Consider the following 21064-nt stretch of genomic DNA (forward strand, 5'->3'; position numbering starts at 1 on the left):
ACACAAAAACATTTTATTTCTTTATGTAAGCAAATTATGTCTGTTTAAGATGATTAAATTATTAAGATTTGATATTCGTGCTTATATATGAAACAATGAATAGTTGATTTGATACTAATTTTTTTTTCTGTGTACGGCAACCAAAAATAATTTTTGTAAATATATTTTACAAATATTCCTTTGATTTATTTGCATTTATAAAAGGATTTGATATATTTGACAAAAGCCTGATTACGGTAGAATCTCAAAGAAAAAAAGTAATATAAGTGTAATATAAGAATTTTATTAATGGAATCGGAAAATAATACCGTTTTTTTTTTGTACATGTAGGTACAGAGGTCATGTCAATGTTTTTTTTGTAAATATAAACAGTACGTAGTTTTGTTCATATAATTTATTATTTACTCAATAATATAATCGCCATCATTTTCAGTGATAGTTGTAACCTTATTATTCTTTAAATTTTTCGAAGAAACTAACTTTGATCTTGTAATATAACCGATTATAGTGAAAAGAGATACAATAAACCATTGAAGAATTAGAATGAGGAGTACTCCCTCCTTCTATCGTACTCGTCTTATCGGACTATCATCTTTTCCGGTCACTGGAGCACTTGTAAGGAAAAACTTTGTAAGAGCAAGTAGTGCTCAAATCGTCTTATTTTTCGAGAATCAAAACTAATTAATCCTTTTTGAGAAAAGAATTAATAAATAAATGTATGACCATCACAGAAAATGGTGACGATTATATTATTGAATGAATGATGAATTATATTAACAAAACCAATAATACACTGTTTACATTATTTACAAAAAATGATATTAAAATTTCCGGCCCTCCTACTACTTTTATATGCACGTCGCGACAGAAATGTCAATCATAAGAGAAATAAATTTAAGTAATTGTACGGCTAGGTACGAATAAAACGAAAATAAAGTTCGAGTCAATGATATGAAAATATAAAAATAAAAACAAAATATCAGGTATTAAATTACCGAGTCATATATAAAATACAAGCGAAATAAAAAAACAAAACTTTCATCATAAAACTTACACGCACGTGTGTGTGTGTGTGTGTGTGTGTGTGTGTGTGTGTGTGTGTGTGTGTGTGTGTCAACAAAATAAAATTTTCTAAAGAAAATAAAACTAAATAAAAATAAGAGACAATAATTGCTAGAAAACTTTGCTTTCATGTAAAAATAACAGGATTTGACATTTCGCTCGGGCGAAATCAGTCTTTTTTGTTGCAAGAGGCACACGAACAGGAGCTAGAGCTAGAGTTAGAGCTAGAACCGGAGCTAGAGCTAGAACCGGAGCTAGAGCTAGAACCGGAGCTGGAGCTGATGCTTCGGCTCGTGCTAGAGCTTGTATCGGACCGTGACGACGGACTGGAACTCGCGTCGCTCAGTAACGGTTGATGCAGGTTCTTCTCTATCTCGTGCCACTCGAACCCTGTCGTTTTCGCGCGTCGCAACGGAGAGGGTAGTACATCGTTGTCGTTGTCGCTATCGCTCGCGCTCAACGTCGACGTTTTCACTCCTATCCCCGCGCATATCTGGTCTAATTCTGGCAGATTGTAGTTGATGGTCCGCACGCCATACATGTCGCAAATAATCTTTCTTGGCCCCGGTGCTTCCCGACTCTTGCGTTCTCTACGTAGCTTGATCAACTGGCTCTCCGGGCCGATTCTCTTCAGACGTGGTAAACCGTACATGACGCGTTCCGCGTGACGAAAGGCTCTCTTGAACTGAGGATAGGATATCCGGTTGGCCAGCTCGATATTCTCGTCTTTCATGAATAATTCGGTCTTGAGCAAACTCATGGGGTATAATGGCGAGTAATCCATTTTCATATCGTTTACATTGTTGTTCTCGTCGTTGTCCAGATCCACTTTTTTCTTTGTTTCGTAACATTCGCTCGCTTCTTTTTCTTTTTGTTTGATCGGTGGCATCCGATTTCCAAAATATTCGCTCGCATTTGCTTTTTCTTCTTCTTCTTCATCTTGTTGTTTCATTAACGGCATCTGATTTTCAAAACATTTAGTCGAACTGAATGAGTCATCAGGGCTGCTGGGATCTATGGAAGAGAAGTAATATCGCGCGATGATATCCGAGACATTAATCAACACTCTGTCGCGATCGCATTCTGCGGGAACTGCTTTTGATATCTTCGACTCTTTCTCATCGTCCGATACTGACATCATTTCCAAATCAATCGTCGATTCCGAGGTGTCGTCCGTGCCATTTGCCTGTCGAAAAGATTTTCTCTTAATCACAAACCTAACTGTTGTCGTTCTATCTTTCCTTTGTTTCTCGCGTTTATAAAAAGATTTGAGGATAATTCGTGTTATCTACTATGCAAAAAATGTGTTAAAATATGAAGACACTTTAACATGTTATAAGATAAAATTGCCAGGTTTTAAATTAACAATATTTAATATTCCGTGTATATTAAACCTTTTTATTTAACCTGCCAGTTTTGTATGGAGACACTTTAACATGCTTTAAAGCATATTATTTTAACACATCTTTTTTATAGTATTTGATATTTGATATTTCTCGTTAAGCTCCTTTTCGGCGATTCATAATTTGCATCAAAACTTAAAATTTTACTTATAACTATCTCTGCTGTGTGATACAAGAAAACATTTAAAAAATCAGAACACACATTTAAAAAAAAGTATAAATAGGATTCTGTTTTAATACATATATGGTACAAATTATATAGATCACTTAAAGTAATCTTGATATATATGAAAAATATTAAAAAAATTAAATACATATTCATAAAAAAATGTGTAAAATGCACATAATGAGAAGTCTACATGATACATAAAATTATAAATAGATTCTATTCCATGTTAGATCAGTTATAAATCATAAACAGTGGGCTTTTGTTAATACATTAATAATTAATTCCTAGAATAATATTAAAATTAATAAAATAAAATATAGATATAAGAAATAAATTATTACTAATTAACATAATTATATCTTAACATAATTATTGAATGTATCTCAATATGCAAGTTTATGTATTATCTCAGTAAGCAAGAAATATTAAATATTATACATTTATTAATTTCATGTATATTTTTTGAACTGTGTTTTCAAATATTACATAAATATTTCAAAGATTATTATCACATGATTTTATGAAATATTATTGAAATATTTAAAAAAACATTATCTTCAAGTTATGGTCAAAGTTTATTCATACGTATATTGATGTTGTATATAAGATGTTACATACGACATTTGAAACGACATATTTTATTGAATATCGTAATAACATGGTAGTAACGACTATTATGGCCAGTATTAAATTCATGGTCGATGCTTACATTTAAAAGTTACATTTTAAGTGTTGTACTGTTTTGAGATGTCGTTAACCAGTCACAGAGCCATATCAGCATTTTAAGACGTTACTTAAGATGGTCTTGAAATAAGAACTGACTATGAACCGGCCTGTAATTAGTTAACAATATCTCAAAACACTTAAGACAATCTTATGTGGAGTCTACAATGCAATCATTACGACGTTACGACGTTGCGATGGACCAATTAGAGAAGAAAGAATCATATATGGCAGTATTCATGATTCTTCCTTGAAAAATGAGGAATTTCTTGTTCCCGTTTATCTTCACGTACTTCGTTCTATCATACACGAGATAAAGATAAATAGAAACAAAGAATCTATGAAGGACTATGAATATGGACAATAGTCTCTTCTATTGATCCGTTGCAGCGTCATAACATTGTAACGCCTGCATTGTAGATAGAGCATTAAGGTGTGGTGACATCAATTTTGACACTGTAAATGCTTCTAAGCATTTGACTGACCAATCACAATAGATTTGTAGCGTTAACTCGACCGTACCCACAAATGTAAGAATCGACTATGTTTACTTAATTATATCGGCCTATGTTTACTTGTTTAATAACTTTACTCAAGAATGATGACTTTCAATCGTTCTGTAATCGCGAGAAATGCAGGAAATTGTAAGGAGGTTGCAAAAGGGTATAATTTTGCGTCTCTCCTCGGAATCGGGCTCACCCTTCTGATGGAGATCACTGGGACGTCGATGGAACGCGAGACAGGCCTGTACCACGTGTTGCAGCCGCTTCGGGTATTGTAGTAGTACACGCGGTCGGGAAAGCTCTTGGATTGGCACTGAATCCAGCCGTAGTTGTCTTCGAATTCACCAAATTCGAGCACGCGGCACGATTCCGTGTCACGTGACTTACACAATGCCGATACATCGTTGTTGATGCTGTTACTATCGTTGTCGTCGTTGTTGTTGCTTTGATAATAGCTGATATTACTGTCATAGCTCGTACGATCGTCATCGTTGTAATCTTCGTCGAAATCGGTAACAAACACGGTGGAATGCATCCCGGCTGTCAGCACTGTGCGGCGAAATATGCCGAGCCAAGAAGCAAGTGTCACGCCGGATCGGCCAAAACAAAACAAAGCCGGGCGAACGCACGCATCGACGAGAACATACAGTTTGCTTTCTGTTCCTGAACTTTTTGCACTGGTGTACTTAAAAAATGTTTTGAAAGTTAGCGAAAGCGAGAAGGGACGTTTCAGTGCGGTTTCGTCATAGAACTTAAGTCTAGTGCAGGAATATGAAGCAAACCTATAGATAATAGACATCTAGCGGAATTAAGGTTAGATCGGTAACGACGAAAGAGCGACAAAGGATGCGATATAAGCGATGTGCGTAGAACTGTGACCGGAATTGATCTCTGATATGGCCACGTAAGCGCCTGTTTTATTGTTATCGATTTTCAGCTACAAAAAATTGATTTTATTTATTTGTATAACATTTTAAAAGTTTTAGAGAGAGAGAGAAAATTGAAGACAAAAATACTTGTATACATTTTCTTTTAATGACATATATAAATTGTTTACAAAATTGTTAATAACTGGTATTTTATATTGCCCGCGTTTCTTAAAATAACGTTAAAAAAAATGTTGCTGCGAGAGCTCATCTAGTTTTAACCCATTTGATTCAAAATTTTTAGGAAATATAACGTTTATCTTTCGATCTACAAATAAAGATTTTAATCACAATTTTACTTTATTTTTTTTTAGTAGAACATTTCGAAACGGAGAAATAAAAAATTGATTTTTTTTTTAATTTTGCCGTTTTTGCAGAAATCAATTTTTTAACTTGGTTGTAAGTCGGACGTAAACTACATAAATATAGATTAAAAGAATTTTTTTTATTTTTATTTCAGATAATTTGTGCATCTTTTGAATCAGTGCAACAGTGAGTCGGTCTTTTGCGAACACGTCCATACAGGCCAGGATTGGGTAAGTTAATATTCTTTTTTAACTAACTTAAGTAAAAGTTATTAGTTTTATAATGTCTTATAAAACTAATTTAGAAACGTTAAAAGTTACACCGTCAAAAGCTTAGCTGAAAGTTATGGTCAAATTAAATTAATTTAATTTAATTTAAAGTTAATTTTAAAAAACCTTTATGTTAAACTATAAACTATAATTGTTTAAAAATTATTTAAAACAATTTATAATATAAATCATTAAATAAATTGAATATTTTATTTCTAAATTAAATTTAAACGAAATATTGTTTTTTATATAGAAATGTATTTTTTCTTTTATAATTTTTTTTTCTTTTACATAAATTTTTAATTTTGGAAGAATTAACTCAATTAAGTTACAAGTTATTAACTTTTTAGTTTTATTATTTGACTTTTAACTTTTAACTTTCTAACTAGTACCCAACAACCTTGCAGATTACAAATAATTGTTAAAATATCTTTCCTAATAACAATTGAAAACATATATGTATAAAGAACAATTAAATGTACCAAGTTACAAGTTTATAAAAAAATTGTTATAAGAAAATTCTTAAAAAAAAAGGATATAAAAATGATATATACTAAAAGCGAGACTATCCTCTTAAGAAGAAGACGACGAATTATGCGAACGTGCATATTGCACAGGAACATTTCCTTATTTGCAGACCCGCGATAAAAGTTGCAATATAACGCATTCCGCACGAACATAAGAAAACGCATTGAGATTTCAGATTAGAAATCAGAACAAAGCAGATTAAGATTGAAATTCCCGATTGCTGTCCATTTCTATTAATGTAGATTGCAGTAAACTGTAATCTTTGTTTAATTTATTTTTTATCTTTTTTATATAGAATATATTTTTTAATATTCTTAAAATTAGAGAAATGTAAAAAGTAAGTTAAATGATACTGAAACTGAGATTAAAGTTAATCCACGTTGATAGAAGTGGACACATGATCGAGTAGACATGATTCTAATCTTCAGTTCGACGAACTCAATCTCTAAACTGTAATACGTAGTTTGACGTAGGATTTAAGATGACTACGGTCAAACTCCGATTAACTTCATTCAAAATCGAATTCCATTTATATTTTGATGTACTATATTTTATATTTTTTTCTATGAAAGTCAACGTCATACGAGAAATGTTCACCTAACATTTCCGATTTATTTTGTCAGAATTATCACTCTAATAATCGCTTATAGCCGCCGCGTGCTGGTCACGAGGTTTATCTCACCGTTTGTTCTCGCGTTTTTCAAAGTCTTTGAAAATTGCAGGGCTTTGTAAGCCTCTACGAAACAGGTCAGGAGGGCCGACTGACCGAGAACCGACGGCCAAGCTTTTTTTATCCATCTCTTTTTTCCGGAAGGAACGCCGGGAGAATACGTAATGCAATATGGTCGGCGCGCATCCCGATGCACGGCTTATTATTCGCGACCGCGCGTGCATAGTTTTTATTATTCGCGACGTATCTCGAGAGCGCGCTCCCGTGGTCCCGCCGAGTTCTGGTTCCTGCCTTGTCCCACATCCTTCTGATTTGTTTTTTTTTTCACAATAGCCGCTTTTCCCTGAAATTCTTAATCCTGGTTTAGAATATGCAATGAAGACGCACCAGCTGCCATGTGGTTATTCGATACGCGCGGTGGTCCGCCGTCCGTCATTTATCTATAGCGACTTTTAGGCAGCCTAATTATATCTATTCGTATAAACGGACGCATTTAGGATTTTTTTGGGGGTTTTAGCCATTTTATCAATTTTATTACATAATAGTTAATAAAATTTTTTTCCATATTTTAGAACTTGGAACGACTTTTTTTCCTAATTTTGATTGATGAAAAATATTAGGTTTTGAAATTTACAACTTTGATTTATTTATTATATTTATTTTTTAAGAAAGCATAGGCAAAATACAGAAATGATACATGTAATTCTTTAATATTGCTATTGTTATTATTTATTACATACAAAATATTCCTGATTATTTTTCTAAGAAAAGAAATTAAAAGAAAAATTGTATAGATAAGAAAGGTTTTTTTGAGGAATATTGCCAAATATTAAAAATTGATTTTAAAGTTAAAAAAAATTGCGGAATAATGAATAAAACATGGTTTTATTTAATAAAACTTACAAAATTAAATAATTTTAAGACGATTTTTTCCCCAAAGCGATTTAATACATTTTTAATATTTTACATGACAACAAAAATTTATTGAAAGTCGAAAATAAAGTCATTTTAATTAAAAATAGAAATGAATAAAAAATTTGAAGCCTACAAACCTCTGATAAACTTATATTATATACTTATTATACAGCTTTACATTCGTGTATTGTCTTGTGAAATAAGACTTTAAATTTTGAATGCATGACTTTCCAATGAATTTTTGTTTTGAAAAAATGTTTGGGTGGTTGAAAAGTTTTGATAATTTTATATTAAATTTACTGTTTAAAAATTTAGGAAAATAGCGAAGATGTTGGATAAAAAAAAAGTTTTACGTGAATAAATGTCGTGATTTTAGTGAAGTATACATAAAATATGTTTAAGAATATTTTGGCTATATAATACGACTGAAAGTTATCGAAATTTAAAAACTGAAGATTTTTTTTAGGTTTTTTTTTTCTAATCAATAACATAAAAAATTTTAGCCACAGATGCCCGAATTTCGGCTTAGCTGTAAGAAGAAAACAATGAACAATTTGATTTATAATAGTTTTTGCAGAGAAAATTACTGTTTTGCTGCAATTTTAAATAACTTTTAAACAAGCAAGTGGATCTAAATGAATTTTTGCACGAATATTTATTAGAATTTTATTAATATATGTTATTAGTATAAAAATTTTGATTTAATTGATAATGCTACTTCTCCATCAAATTTGCAAATAAATCTTGCAAAACGCAATTTTACATAAGAATCAAAAGTAATCAAAAAGTAAGTAACTTTTAAACCAATAAGTGAATTATGCTCAAATGTTACACAGATATTCAAACGTAATAGAATATTCTATTAAATTTTTATATTTTTGGTAATGTGGTTTTTTTGTTTTGTTTTGTTTTTTTTTTGTTTTTTTTTGATATGACACATACATCCGTAATAAATGTTGCGGTTTTAGAGAATTGCATATAAAGTACATTAAATTATATCGCTATGAATAAGCTTCGATTTCTGATTTTAATTCTGATTCATGCAATGAAAAAAAAAAAAAAAGAAATCGAATTGTTCTCCGTGTTTGCCGATGCAAGAAGTTCTGCGTTTGACAGAAAATCCTTGGCTATGCGCAATGATTCCGTTCAGACTGCTAAAGGTTAAATCTTATGATTTACGAACATAACTGTTCTGTTTCCGCTTCATATTATTAGGCGTTTACATGCAGCGGCCTTGTCGGTAAATACTAAGAATACCGAGAAAAGTCTATTCATTGACTTTCCTCTATTGTGCTTATATACAAAACATCCACCCGTCATGCTCTTTTTTGAACTAAATCCTTTATAATCGTGAACTTATTATTGCCATAAATTTGACGCTCGTACTAATAAAAATTTCTTTTTATTTGTCAAATTTTAGATTACTCTCGGGAAGATTTTTTACGAACGTAGAAAACTTTTTAGTTTTAGTTCGGTCTCTTTTTCCGGAAGTGGTAAAAAATTTAGTCCGTATCTAATATCAGAGAATTCTCTTTCGCTTTTAAACTGTGCCGGCTTCTTTGAAATTGCGGCTAGCGCTGCGAGAGCGCGCGGCGAAGAACAAATTCGCGTAAAACTTAAGGAAGCTTATCGGATCGTTGTAAAAAGAGGGAAAAAAAAAAAGGATAGGCGGTTAGGCCCAACGTGAAAAAGATCCTGTAACTCGAGAATTTTTCGGACCTTTGATCGCAGAGAGAGCGGGGGAGTTCTTTTTTTTATCCGTGGATCCGCTTTAGATCACGCGCGGCTGTGCGGATATGAAGTTTCCTTATTCATCTCTGCTCCTTTATCGAGCGGTCATATTCGAGTGCCTCCAGTTGTATGACCGCGCCGAGTTTCGAGGACAGTACCTTGACGTCTAAAAATAGACGAAATGATCAGGTAAGATCGACCGATCACTTCGCTCCGTTATGATATGCAATGCGGGCGTCGCTGAGGTATGATAACAAAGAAACTTGAAAAGGGTGGATAATCTTGTAGTGAAAATAGCTCGGCCGAAGGGCACGAGAGAAAGTCTCATTGCGCCGATCGTCGTTGTCGAAGTACTTTACGCTGAAATACGTATAATCAAATACATCTCGTCGCGTATGATTGATACGAAAATTATATTTAACCTTGAAGAAACGATACGAAATGTTTGATCACTTTTCACGTTAAATTGTCATTGCGTACAGTTCCGGCAATAAAAATAAAATTAAATAGAAAGCAATTTATTTTAATTTATCTGAGCTCGCGTTTCAGAATCCCGGAATATTTTTGAATTTAAATGGACTCACATGAATTGAAATGCGAAATGCGCTGTTCATTATTTTGAATTCGGATGGATTCATGTTTCATTATATTATTTTTGGATTCGAATGAATTGAAATACGAAATATTTATTCATTATTTTGAATTCTGACGGATTTATGTCTTATATTGTTTTTTAATTCAAAGAAATTGAAATATCAAATGAGTTATTCATCATGTTGAATTCGGATGTATTCATATTCATGTTATATTATTTTGGGATTTAAATGGATTTGAAAAATCTGAAGCGCGAAATTGAAGATGTCGACATGAATTTATTTCTATCCATTTTAATTCGTTTTTATTTGCTAGGGTATTATTGCAAAATTTGTTAGACTGTCTCAGGTGACACAGTCTAATAAATTTTGCATTTTTTTGTTTTTAGAATTTTTATACAAATTGGGACACTTTTCAGAAATAACGAGAAAGTCCATATCTTCAGAATTTTTTTATATGCGTGAACTCTGAAGATTCATATAAAAAAATTAATAATAATAAAAAATTAATAAAATATAAAAAATAGTCTTGATTTGTATTAAAAAAATCTGAAAAAGTTTCTCAAATGTTATAAAATTGTATAGAAATTCTAAAAAATTATGAAATTTACATAAAAAGTTTGAAAAATTATAGAAAAAGTTTTAAGAAAGTTTAAGAATTTTTCTAAAAAGTTACAAAATTACATAGAAATTCTGAAAAATTATATGGAAAATTCTGAGATTATGAAAATTTTTCTCAGAATTTTCCATATAATTTTTCAAAATTTCTATGTAATTTTGTAACTTTTTAGAAAAATTCTTAAATTTTTTATACAAATTGGAACACTTCAGAAATTCAGAAAAAAGTCTACATTTTTTTAAAATTTTTTATAAATTCTGAAATATCCTAAAGTTTTTCTTCTTTTTTATTTTATAATTTCTGTTGTATCCTATAAAATCTGAAAAAAATTTTAAATATTTCTTAGAAATTATAGAATTAGAAATTTTAGAATATTTCAGAATTCATATCTATGAAAAATTCTAAAAAAAGATGTAGACTTTCTCAGTATTTCTGAAAAGTGCTCCAATTTGTATGAAAATTCTGAGAAAAATTGTCATCAAATGTCAAATGATTGTACGTCAAAGATTAACATAAAAAATGTTAAAATAAACAAAATACTTTTACATATAACCCTCGACATTCTGTACAATCGGAAAGTTGGACATATACATTGTACGTTAGTACTAATATCATGAAAATATACGTTAGACTTCGAGTGCTGCGGCATGTTCTTGCTAAGTTATCTTCAATGAAGACAACGCAATAGACTCTGTTTTCGTATTCGCGAGCTGAACGCGGTTCATTCTACTCGCCGCGCGTGATAAGGCACAAATAGGAAATACCGGATACGATAAGAGATACCATCGTCGTGATACCTCGGCAATGGACGTGCGCAAAAATCCTTTCCCCCTCCCTCCCTCCCTCACCCCGCGAATGGTACCCCGCGATCGTTCACGCCTGAGTTGTCCCTTCGTCGCGCTATCGCCTCGTCGCCTCGTCTGCGTTCGTGGAATTCGTCGTAAGGAAATGTAAAAGGAAATGTAAAAGACCGATCGCGAAGAATTTGTAGTTTAAAAGGATCTGCGCGCACACGCGCGTGATCGAGCGAGTAACACGACGGTGACGGCGGAGAGGGAAGGGGGGGTGGAAAAACGAAGCGCGAAGAAATGCAAGAGGAGAAGAAAGATGACGAGAACTATCGAAGTGAGGTTCGCGCGCCGGTGGTGACGGTGGCGAACCGATGGTGGCGATGGCGACGGTGGTGGTGGTGGTGGTGGTTTGGACCGTTAGTTGGCCCCGGCGGGAGCGTTGTCCGGGCACACCGCGCGTTACTATTCCCCGTCCCCTTCGTCCGCCGTTCCTCCGCCTTCTCCTTCATCGCCGTATCTCTTCTCTTGTACATGACGCGCTCTCCCTTTCTCCGTCTATTCTCTCCTTCTCTCTTCTCTCTGTACCTCTCGGTCAAGCTCTCGCCCGCGTTCCCGCGTTCATTCTACCGCGGACTTCCCCGTGCCGGCCGACCCTTCCGCGCCGCACCGGTTAATCAATATGGCGGCGGTCCGGTCTCCGGTCTCTGCCTGCCTGCCTGCCTGCCTGCCTGCCTGCCTTCCTTCGCCACGCCGCGCCGGTAAAAAGCCGCACCGTGAGGAATTTGCGATTTTGCGCACTTGAATCCGAGCTATTCGCCGTATTCCTCGATACTTGATTTTAAAAGAGAGAGAAGAGAAATTTTACTCGTTCGAGGAAGACGTCCACAGACGTCTTCGTTTGTCTTCCATTGATTCGGATCAATTCGAGGAGCGCTCGTCAATCGTTGACTCTGTCCTTTTAAAATGTCGAAGGGATCCGCGATGATACTGACAAATCTCCGCAGGAGCTGTAACGAATATTTTGCCATATAATCAGCACATTTCGATATACATTTTTACATAACAATCATAGCTTCTTATTCTTCTTTGATTATTCAGGAAGCAAATAAGAATAAAGAAAGAACAATTTTACTGTGGTATCTAAAAATAATTTTATATTGAACTATCAAAATTTTATTATGTAAAACGTTTAAGTATGATGGTACTGTTGCAAAAAGTTTCGACATTCTAGCAATCAGCTTAAACGTCCAATATAAATTTTTTAATAGTTAAACATAATTATTTTCAGATCTGTAATTCAGTAAAATTGTTCTTTCTGTGTATATGAATACGAATAAATACGTAATACTATTATGCAATCATACATTTCATTCTTATTTGCTTTCTGTATAATTATAAACAAGAATAGAAAGCTATAATTACTATGCAAGAAAAATATGTATATATATATTTTTTTTTTTGAGAATATTTAATAAATATATTATTACACATTATTTAAAAAATAATTGTGTATATGAAATTAATATATATTTATATACATACAATGTAGCGTGAGTTTTTTTTTTTTGTAGAAATCTAGAGTTTCCAAATGACAAATTGATAAAGCGACATATTTCTTTAGAGTTTATAAATCTATATTTTGCAAAATTTTTTCTCACATATATACATGTATATAACATCATTTATAGAATCTTTAAAGATCTTTTTACCGTTAATGCAATTGATGTCTATAGAAAGAAAGGATTATTGACAAGTATTTATTGCTCATCATTCTTAACACAGAATATTGGTCACGTTTTACAGTGGAAACGTGAAAAATGCAGATTTTTACGATCAGAGTTAAGTGCGGAAATTTTTTTTCACTTTTCACGTTTCCGCCGCGAAGAAAAAAAGTTACGTGATCGGTGTTTTAGAAAGGATAATCGCAAATCATTTTTTTTTTTCGTCAGAGCACAGTAATGACGATGACACAAGACAATAATTTCACTCGCGGTACCGCGATCGATAAATTTACTAGAATTTACAATCCCTAGAATTCTCTTTAAACAAAAATTTGATGATAATTTATATTTCTCTAATTTATTTTCCGGTTTGTAGATTAATTAACAAAATCAGCAGACGGTTATTAAAACAATTTTTGTTACTTTCACGTTTATTTTTAACAATTATTGTTCCTTTAACTGTAAAAGAGCGGTTGTTATAGCTCTTGTAAAACGAGTGTCAAAACTTTCTCTCAATAGCTCGCGCAACACTTTTGTACTCTGCGTACCTGCGGATATACTCGCGAAGAGATAAATATGATACGGAGCACCAACTTCGAACATAGTTTCACGAGAAACGCGATAAAACGTGCGGCTATTGATCGAATGTTCGTTTCGAGACTGTCGACGAAACGACATTGTTAAACGAACTGAGTGCCGACTTGATCGCTGGGCCAGTGGGTCCCCTCGTCTGCTTCTCCGCAAGGATAACAGTTCACGGGTGTACCGTTCGCGCTAACGTTATCCGCGCCGTTTTAATATCGTATCTCCAACTTCGTCATGATGATCGAAAGTAAGAAAGTGAATACCTGGGTGGGTGAACGCGGTCAGGTTACACATACACGAAAATAATCGGGTTCAGAGGTGCCCTGAATGCACCGTTCGACCGAATACCCCGTAACGCTGTACATGGATATAGTTCGTGAACTGTCGCGTAACGGGTTTCGGAAAAAAAGGAATTGGACTGCTTTATTTTTTTTAAATAATATGTTTAACGCTAAAATTCGCGAAAACGATCAGAAAAAAAAATTACTCGTCCCGCTGACATTTGTTCAACGTGTAATAATTCACTGAAGACTTTTGCGCATCTTCCGTCAGGCGAAATCCAGGATTATCCCTCACGTATGCAAACTTGTGCATATAATTTTATTGTAGGCATACGTTCGTAATGATGACAAATCATGTTTCATTATATCGAGGGATATAATAAAAAAAAAAGATCTTACGCCATCTAATGGATGCATTAGACTGTTAGACTGACCGACCGGATAACGATCGCAGAAAACGCACTACACTACGCGGAATAATCTCCATCGTCGGCCGTGCCGTTGAACCTTGCGATGTGACCTTGTTAAAGAAACAGCTAACGGGGACAGCTGCGACACTAGAGATCGCGATGCCGATATAACGATCCAATTCAAATGTGCGACGCGCCCTTGACACGTGCGCAAATAGCAAATGATGACGGCACGAGTCGCGTTTCGATCGTACTTGGATAAGTACATCGCGAAATGAGAGACTCCTCTCGCGTTACCTTGAACCTACGCGTGTCCATCTCGTCCGACACAAAACGCCTCCGATCCAGAATCCAGGCTCTTTTAAAATCCCCTGAAACGTCTTTATCTTCGATCGAGCTTTGACTTTCGGTGATCTAGGTGGAGTGTGACGTATTACGTACGACCAGCGAGATTTAAACTCTCGTTTTATTTTTTGTTTTCTTGTTTTAAAAATCAAAAGGTTTATTCCCTTTTGATTATTTTATTTTATTTCTATGCTTTAGGGACAAGAATCGATGTTATTACAGTGGAGTTATTAAATTAAGAGAAGTATCTAAAACATTGCAAAATATTGCTGCAACAATGCGTATCAATATTTCCGAAGCAAACATTTTATCATTGCTGTAATGTTGCTGAAACATTGCGGCAATATTTTGCAATGTTTTTTGCAATGTTGTGCTCGTACTTTATTCTGGAATATTAAAGAACTTTAATCTTGAATCCTAAAAAAACACACTGTAAGCTACAGCCATTGACAAAATTATTAGGCACCCTATTTATTTAACAATTTTTTTAATTTATAAAGAAATACATAACACTATCTTTATAAAAGTTATCATTTATTTCTTAAATAACCACAAACTAATGTTTGCTTGGTCCACTATTGTTTTTTATAACTTATTTTTTAGCTTACGCAATTTAGTTATAACAAATTTAGAAAAAGCAAGGGTGCCTAATAATTTTGTCAATGGCTGTACATATTGCAATAGTATTTTGTTCTAAAACATTAGTTAGAAAAGCTCCAGTACAGTGGTGTTTTACTCTAAACACCTTAACGATGAATCATTACACTGGTATGTAAGTAGCCAAACAATTAATAAAATAGAAGATTTATTTATTTCAGTTTACATGTCAAAGGACTTGGTCTACTATTGTATTTTAACCGCACGCGTTCATTCATTCGCCAAAGGGTTAATGAAACATTTGTTTGTTGAATCATCCGGGTAGCCGATCAATTAACTATCGATCATCATCATTTCGTGGCATTTTCGCGAAAAAACCGACGACGACGATCTCTCGCTCGGTCGTTCAACGGTCGTCCAACGGTCGTCACGCTCGCCTGTTGCGATAGATCCAAATACACGACTTGACGATCTCGTACAAGCGGTAGTCGGGTGGAAGGTTGCCCGTTAGCCGGGTGATACACAAGCTCGGCAAAAGCGCCGGGAGGCGCATCTTCTCGCGCCGACGAAAGTAGGATCGCGCTCGATTTTCACTCTCCGTGTTTTCGATTACATAAGTAGCCGCTGAACGCGAAGACGCGGCTTACGGTTTAATAAAACAGTTATGTTCGCGCTTACGCGCGGCCGCGTGCACTTGGACGCGCGCGAGTCGACCTCCTCCTTCGGGACGTGCCTTCGTGCCGTTCTTATCGGCGAACGGGTTAACGCGTCGTCGCGATGCTTTTTCCTTAACTTCTTCATTGATTTATGTTAATAAGATAGACAGTTAACGAGACAGCTTTACATTTATTCGACAAGCTGACGCGTCTTGGCAATACAATGAACTAAAAGAAATGTAAAATTAAATAAATTAAAGCTTGAAGATTACAAATTGATTGGAGCGACAATTGGTGTGTAATTTATTATTACGTACGATATCCGAAGACTTTTTTTTATATATATAAAAAAAGTTGATGAAACGGGATGACGGTCAGATTTTCGGGTTATCGATTGAAATTAGGATAATACAAGGTATACGTTGAGGACAGGGCGAGATGATGCGTTCATTTTTCTCGGTCGTACTAGAGTGTACCTCGTTTCTTGCGAGGGCCTCTTGAAGGGCCACAACCGAGGTCACTAAACGGTGGACACTTTCGCTCATCATGTCCTTGGGAAGGTTGAACGCATCTGCTGATCCGGGGGATTACCTTACAGTATGCGTAACGCGCAGTGCGACACGATACGTTCCGTTAGAGCGATCCTACTGACTCGATTTGCCGGCGCTGGACGAACAAGTGCAACCAGCTCGAGGCGAGCCTCGATCGCATTAATGTTAAGAGGCAGAGAACAAGAGACAGAGAAAGAGATTTGATTAAAGTTATTCTATTTTATTATAAAGTATAATCGAAAAAGAAATCAGCTGAAGACTATAGAGTACTTTCAATCATTGCTGAGAAAAAATTCAAATCAATTCAGATTTAATTATTTTAAAGATAAAAAGGCAAATAATATTTAACGTTTACATGTAAAATAATATTGTATATACAAAATAATAACGTTAATAAGTATAACGTCTACGTATTTTAAGTTTTGTTAAATTTATGGTCGATAAAGTTTTGTATTTGAAAAAGTCGTAACCGTGCATCACTAATCGCACTTGATTCTCATTAGTTTATTTCAAATATTATTATTTTTAACTCACGAGAGTCTTTTTGTATTTTTGTTGTTTTTTTATATATAAATAAATAAATAAACAAAGACAAGAATGCTCGTATCGTTGTTAAATCTGAAAGTAAATAAGACGGTCAAAATTAACGAGCAAAGCAACCTCTATTATAATTAAAATTCGTCTTTTTATTAAAATAATGGCAATTATTTATTTAAATTACATCCTTTGTTTGCTTAATTTTGATCCTCTTATTTACTTTCATAAAGAAGATATTGTACATTTTGATATGTCGTGAATAGATAAGCTTTCTCTATTTTTTTATAGTCTATGTTTCAAAACTTAAAAATACAAAATAGAAAAATACCCTAACCTAAATACTAAAATAATTACCTAGCTGCTTGGAAATTAATGACAAGTGAATTTATTTTAAAACTTCTTCACTGAAAAATGAATTATATATATAATTAATATGTTACATTTTTTAAATAATAAATTTCTATTACTAGTTTTTATTTTAGCCTGTTTTCTTCAGCACTGTGTTTCTCAGTGCCTTTTAAATCGATATTTTTCAAAGATGAAGATCGTAGCATGTTACACAGCTATGAGCGGCGTTCCACTTAATGCTCGCAACGTTCTTGAAATCCTTTCATCCTTGTTGTTTATCGAATATTAAACAGAGAGAAATGATGCCCGGTGAGCATTAAGTGGAACGCGCCCATGCCGCGGAAAGCTTCTTCTTCATTCTTAAAAAAGCATGCTACAGACGGCTTAGAAATTCAATTTTATAGTAATGCAAATAGAGGGATGCTTTATTGAACTCTGTCCCGCTCCGTGAATCTAGTCGACCTACTTTCACGTTTTAAATGTGATATATATTTAAATTTTATGATTTCGATTGTGCCGTTCATTTCGAAATTGATCCTCGCACGATACAGAGGAGGCTGAATGTGACCGAAATGGCATTTAAATATAAATGCGTCGATCCGCACATTATTTAAATATCCGCGAGTTTCCTATCTACTGATCGTCCTATTGATCATCAGCGCGTAGGACAGGTACTTCAGAAATGCCCACCCTTCTCCCGAGGTTAGTTACTTTTAACATTCTTCACTTTACGATTACGATGAAAAACGCCCCTTTTCAAGAATCGATTACCTGTCGGGAAGTGAACAAAGAAATCGGAAACCGGACGGAGAGTTCTTTCTCCTGCGGAAAGAGAGGCTGCCTCGCCCAAGTAGGCGTGATGCTCTTCGGCTTTTCAGCGGGAAAGGCTCCGCCGCAGGAAGGGATTCCTTCTAAGTGAACGCTCGTTGGTTTGCTGGGTAAATACTCGAGTCATGTACCACCATTACACACATGCGGGACCACCTAACGTGTGCCTGTGCCTGCCTGTGCCGTGTGCGTCTAACGGTGCCCGGGTTGGAACATTCGGCTATTAGCTAACCCCAGGTTGCGCAATTACGGTTGCGCAACACGGCAACATAATCCGTAAAAGTGTTACGGCAGCGGAATAAATGCCTCCTGTCTCCGCGTCCCTCCCTCTCGTCCCGCGGCTCCTCCTCCGTCCGTGATTCCTCTTTTCGGTCTTTCTCCGTCGCCCGTCGGTCGTTCTCTCTGTCGTCGTCGTCGTCATCGTCGTCGTCGTCGTCGAAGAGGCGACTCGAGAGCGAGACGGAAAAAGACGGATTACTCTCAAACTCTCACTCCAGCCTTGACCCACTGAACCCCCGGCTATCGCGATTCTCGATCTCATCGAATCTTTTTTTTTTTCTCTTTCGCGAGACAGCGGCTCGCGAAATGGTGAAATCCAATCGCAATCTCTCGTTGAATGAATTTTAAAAATCGATGATCGACGGTCGGAAGAGCGATTGCATTCGAAGGAGAGAACGCTAATCGCAATTTTCATTGAAAATACTCCATATACGTTGTATATAATGTTTCACACTTTAATACTTCGTCTGATTTACGCGATCGTTTATTGTACACTTAAATTTGAAGTTCCTTCATCTATGGCCTCTTTTAGTTTCAGGCCGCTGTTAGCTCAACTTTCTCTTTTCTGATATTGGATCTTTCTCTTTTAATTCTATTTCTGTTTTCAGATCAGCTCTGTGTTACTTGGCTTCTCGTTTCTTATACTAATTTTTAATTACTATTTATTGATTTACTCATTTTTTTGTACTTAGTTTTTCATATTTGAGACAAAATTTTATTTATATTTTTACAAAAAAACAAGTAAATAAACAAGATATATAAAATACGTGCATTGTAGCATTGCAAATTATGATGTTTAGTCTAATAATTTTCATGTTTGCTCGCTTCGCTTACGACAGTTACTGTGTCGTATATATTCATCTTTTATTATATTTATTAATATATTTGTTGTATTATTATTATATCTTTAAGTCCACTTTACATGATTTATAATTTACGACAGAATTACAGTCAGAATTCTGTTTATAATTTTATATCATATTATGTTGGATTATTAAAAAAAATGACATGTTATTAAAAAATACATATAAATATAATAAAAATACGTCATGATGAATTCTTTAATAATAACACCAGTTTTAATAATATCAACAAATATAGCAATATTCGCTTGTAAAAATAACAATATATTTCGTAAACGTAAAAGGAATATTTGGAGTAAGTGGCTTACTAGAAAAGAACAAAATATACTTAACATGCATTAGTCAAAGATCCAGTAGTACATGAAAAATTTTTAAGATTAAAGAATAATTTGAAGATTTATTTAAATTACATTTTAATTTCGAGAAAATCTTTTCTAAAACATCGGCACATTTATTTTTGTAATTGATAGATTTCACTACGTACGAGATATTCTTATGTTCAATTAATGAACAAGTAACTTGTTCCTGGAATCAAGATATTGTTATGTAGATGATCAAAGATGACGTAGGTTAAATTGTAGTTTATGTTATTTATAATTCACGGGTAATTCTATACTACAATGCACGTATTTTATATCTTGTTTATTTACTTGTTTTTTTGTAAAATTATAAATAAAATTTTGTCTCAAATTCTGCCGCAAATTATAGATCATGTAAAGTGGGCTTTGGTTTTTTTTTTAAATTAGCATTTCTTGTATTTTTGCACATGCAGGGCATCCTAGATCAGCCATACATCGTTTTTAAAATGAAGAAAACGTGATACTTTTTTTATAGCAGATTAGAATAATATTAAAAAAATTAAAATTTCAAGTATTTATCTTAAACTTTTTTTCTTTTTTAAAAATATTTATTTTAACTTACAACTTGCAATAAAAAATTAAAAAAAAGATTAATTTAAATAAAAAATCAATCTCCTATTTTAAAAAATTCCATGCAATTTTTTAATAATATTGTGGGTTTTTAAGATAATTTCTCTTAAAAATCATATGGTTCCTTATATCGAACAACGTCTTGTTAAACTTACTTTCTTGTATTATTTGCACATTATTAAAATTGTTATTATTATAATATTGTCTTTCTCACCATTTAATTTGATATGCCTAGGTGCGTAACATAACGTGTATATGACAAAACGATTTATTATTTGATTAAATTCGTTTACTTTTCCGCATCGTGACGAGATTCGCTACGAAGCTGTGAGACTCGGTGAAAATTGTATTACCGATATTATCTAACGATGGAAAGTAGCGCAAGGCCGCTTTCTTCTTACTCAACCGACTATTACACCTGAACACTGTAACACGCCGGTGAGCTCTTTCTCTTTTCGAACCGTCGTCCGTCCGCGGAAGCGAGAAATTAATGCGGTCGTCAAAGAATCGTCCCACCTGAGGAAAAGAAACGCACGGAAAAGTGCTTTTCACTCTCAAATTGTCTTTTTAAGGATGTTGATTATATAATAGCAACAGAAAGTTATCGAAATTTAAAAACTGCAGGTTTCTTTTATTTATTCTTTTTGTTTCTTAATCAAGAGAAAAAAGTTTTGATTGTGAATACTCGAATTTTCATCCTGAAATTTTTTATGCAGCTGAAACGATCATATTTTGCTGCAGTGTTAAATAAAGTTTAAACGAATAAACGGATCCAAATAAACAATCTTTTTGCACGAATATTTATTAGAGTTTTATTAACGTAAATATTTAAGAAATTTGATTCAATTCGTAATGTTATTTTTTTTTTTCAAATTTACAAATAAATACACTGAGAGAAAAAAATGTCTAAATTTTAATGAGTTTAT

The 21064-nt window shown here is 33.9% G+C and overlaps 1 protein-coding gene and 1 long non-coding RNA gene across 2 annotated transcripts; both read right to left on the minus strand.

The window, feature by feature from the left end:
• Positions 1–1116: 1116 nt before the first annotated feature.
• Positions 1117–4801, minus strand: LOC105203434. Its single transcript, XM_011172232.3, has 2 exons — positions 4057–4801; positions 1117–2248 (listed from the first exon to the last, which is right to left on the minus strand). Exons 1-2 carry the CDS (start codon positions 4657–4659, stop codon positions 1232–1234), a joined length of 1620 nt encoding a protein of 539 aa, XP_011170534.2. The 5' UTR covers positions 4660–4801; the 3' UTR covers positions 1117–1231.
• Positions 4802–10966: 6165 nt separating this feature from the next.
• LOC120357545 lies at positions 10967–13599 on the minus strand. The gene is made up of 2 exons (XR_005574546.1): positions 13478–13599; positions 10967–12215 (listed from the first exon to the last, which is right to left on the minus strand). It is a non-coding gene; the product is annotated as an uncharacterized LOC120357545 (long non-coding RNA).
• Between the last annotated feature and the right edge of the window lie 7465 nt (positions 13600–21064).

Source organism: Solenopsis invicta, chromosome 4 (genome assembly GCF_016802725.1).
Source record: "Solenopsis invicta isolate M01_SB chromosome 4, UNIL_Sinv_3.0, whole genome shotgun sequence".
Taxonomy (NCBI): Eukaryota; Metazoa; Arthropoda; class Insecta; order Hymenoptera; family Formicidae; genus Solenopsis; species Solenopsis invicta.